At 44.9% G+C, this 2,121-nt stretch overlaps 1 protein-coding gene across 1 annotated transcript; it reads right to left on the bottom strand.

The window, feature by feature from the left end:
• Positions 1-249: 249 nt before the first annotated feature.
• On the bottom strand, positions 250-1,206 carry LOC131897345 (olfactory receptor 10V1-like). Its single transcript, XM_059248219.1, has one exon. It carries the CDS (start codon positions 1,204-1,206, stop codon positions 250-252), a length of 957 nt encoding a protein of 318 aa, XP_059104202.1.
• Positions 1,207-2,121: the final 915 nt, after the last annotated feature.

Below are 2,121 nucleotides of genomic sequence, written 5' to 3'. Positions count from 1 at the left end.
GAGAGAGAGACCACTGTTTTCTCTTAGTGTATTTCTTGACTCTCATGACTAATTCAGAATTTAAATACTGGAAGTATTTTCTTCTCCATTTTCCAAAATTACTAACCTGAGGCTGAGGAAAGGAAACTAGCCTTTAAAATAAAACTAACAGTATAAAACATGTAGCAACCAATGGCAAATCAGCCCCCATTTCCTCATACTGCATTTGTTCAACTCAGGATCTCTACCCAGCAAGTTGTAAAGGATAATTTAGACTGTTTCATGTGTTTGGACCAAAAGCAACTTCATTATCACTCTCCTCAAAGCATCCTTGAGTTCTCTGTTCCTCATGCTGTAGATCAAGGGGTTCAGCACAGGGGTGATGAATGTGTAAACCACAGATACTACTTGGCCCCGCTCAGGAGAGTAACTGGAGCTGGGACATAAGTAGATGAGACTTCCACATCCATACTGTAAGAGGACCACAGTCAGGTGGGAAGAACAGGTAGAGAAGGCTTTGTGCCTTCCCTCAGCTGAGCGGATCTTCAGGATGGCATCTACAATGAAGACATAGGACAGAGTGATGAGGAGGAAAGGGATGGTGAGGACAATGACACTGACCACAAACAGAGTGGCCTCGTGGACACGGGTGTCTGCACACGCCAGTCTCATGACAGGGAGGACATCACAGTAGAACAGGCTGATTTCCTTACTGCTACAGAAAGGCAGTCGAAAGATGAGCACAGTCAACTGCATGGCCAAGATGAAACCCAGCAACAGGGACCCCAGGGCCAGCTGGACACACAAGTGCCAGCTCATGATGAGGCTGTAGCGCAGAGGGTGACAGATGGCCACAAACCGGTCATAGGCCATGATGGCCAGCAGAATACAGTCAGCACTGCCCAGGAAGATGAAGAAGAACATCTGGGTACCACAGCCTGCCAGGGAGACCACAGTTCTCTCTGTGGACAGGACGCTGGCCAGAGTCAGAGGAGCTATGGTAGAAGAATAGAAGATCTCCAGGCTGGCCAGGTTTGCCAGGAAGAAGTACATAGGGGTGTGGAGACACCGATTGATCCAGATGGTGAGGACGATGGACATGTTTCCTCCGATGCTGACCAGGTACATTGTGAGAAAGACCACAAAGATCAGCATCTGCAGCTCGGGGAGTTTGGAGAAGGGGCGGAAGTGGAAGAGGACCATCCCAGTCTGGTTTCCTTCTTCCATGTACTTAGTGCATTGGGTCTGCTACTGGCACAGGTGACACCCCTGAGGATAGAGAGAACACACCTGGAGGACACTTGTCATTCTTTTTTTGAGCTTTTTATATGAATATATTTAATTTGGAAGTGTGTATGCACACACATACATATATATGTATGCATACCTGATAACTGGTCAAATAAGGTATAGAAATGTTTATCACACCAAATTATTCCGCATTAAGCTCTTCAGTGTGCTTCAGACATATGATGGACTTGGGACAACTGATTCCCCCAATATTTGCATTATGTTGTCCGAATCATAGCCTTGTGCTTACTGATGGTACTCTGTAATTTGATACAAATAAATTAACATATAGGAATCTTTTCTGTCTTGGCTTACGCTCAATAAACTAAGGAAGAAATTGTTATTTAGTACTGGGCCCTATATGATTTTATTGATGGGATGAGGGAAAGAAATATAGTACATTATATATAAATATATGTGCACATGTATATATACACATTATAAGAGACCAGTAAGCATTCTTTTTTGTTTTGTGTTTTCATTTCTCTCAGAGTGACATGTAGGAGTGGAATTACTAGATCATGTGTAAACTTTTTTCTTTTCTTGAGACAGGGACTCTCTGCGTGGTTTTTTTTTGTTTGTTTGTTTGGTTGGTTGGTTGGTTTTTGGTTTTTGGTTTTTCGAGACAGGGTTTCTCTGTGTAAGCTTTGCGCCTGTCCTGGATCTCGCTCTGTAGTCCAGGCTGGCCTCAAACTCACAGAGATGCTCCTGCCTCTGCCTCCCAAGTGCTGGGATTAAAGGCATGCGCCACCACTGCCCTGCTCTCTCTGTGTAGTATTATCTGTCCTGGAACTCGCTCTGTAGACCAGGCTGGCCTCCAACTCACAGAGATCCACCTGCCTCTGCGTCACC

This window comes from Peromyscus eremicus, chromosome 1 (assembly GCF_949786415.1).
Source record: "Peromyscus eremicus chromosome 1, PerEre_H2_v1, whole genome shotgun sequence".
Classification (NCBI taxonomy): domain Eukaryota; kingdom Metazoa; phylum Chordata; class Mammalia; order Rodentia; family Cricetidae; genus Peromyscus; species Peromyscus eremicus.
The sequence above is the reverse complement of the archived record's forward strand: the minus strand, read 5'-3'. Positions and strand labels throughout refer to the sequence as shown.

Bases quoted from the DNA above. Each gene is read 5' to 3' on its own strand.
- LOC131897345 (XM_059248219.1), bottom strand. From the start codon at position 1,206: ATGGAAGAAGGAAACCAGACTGGGATGGTCCTCTTCCACTTCCGCCCC.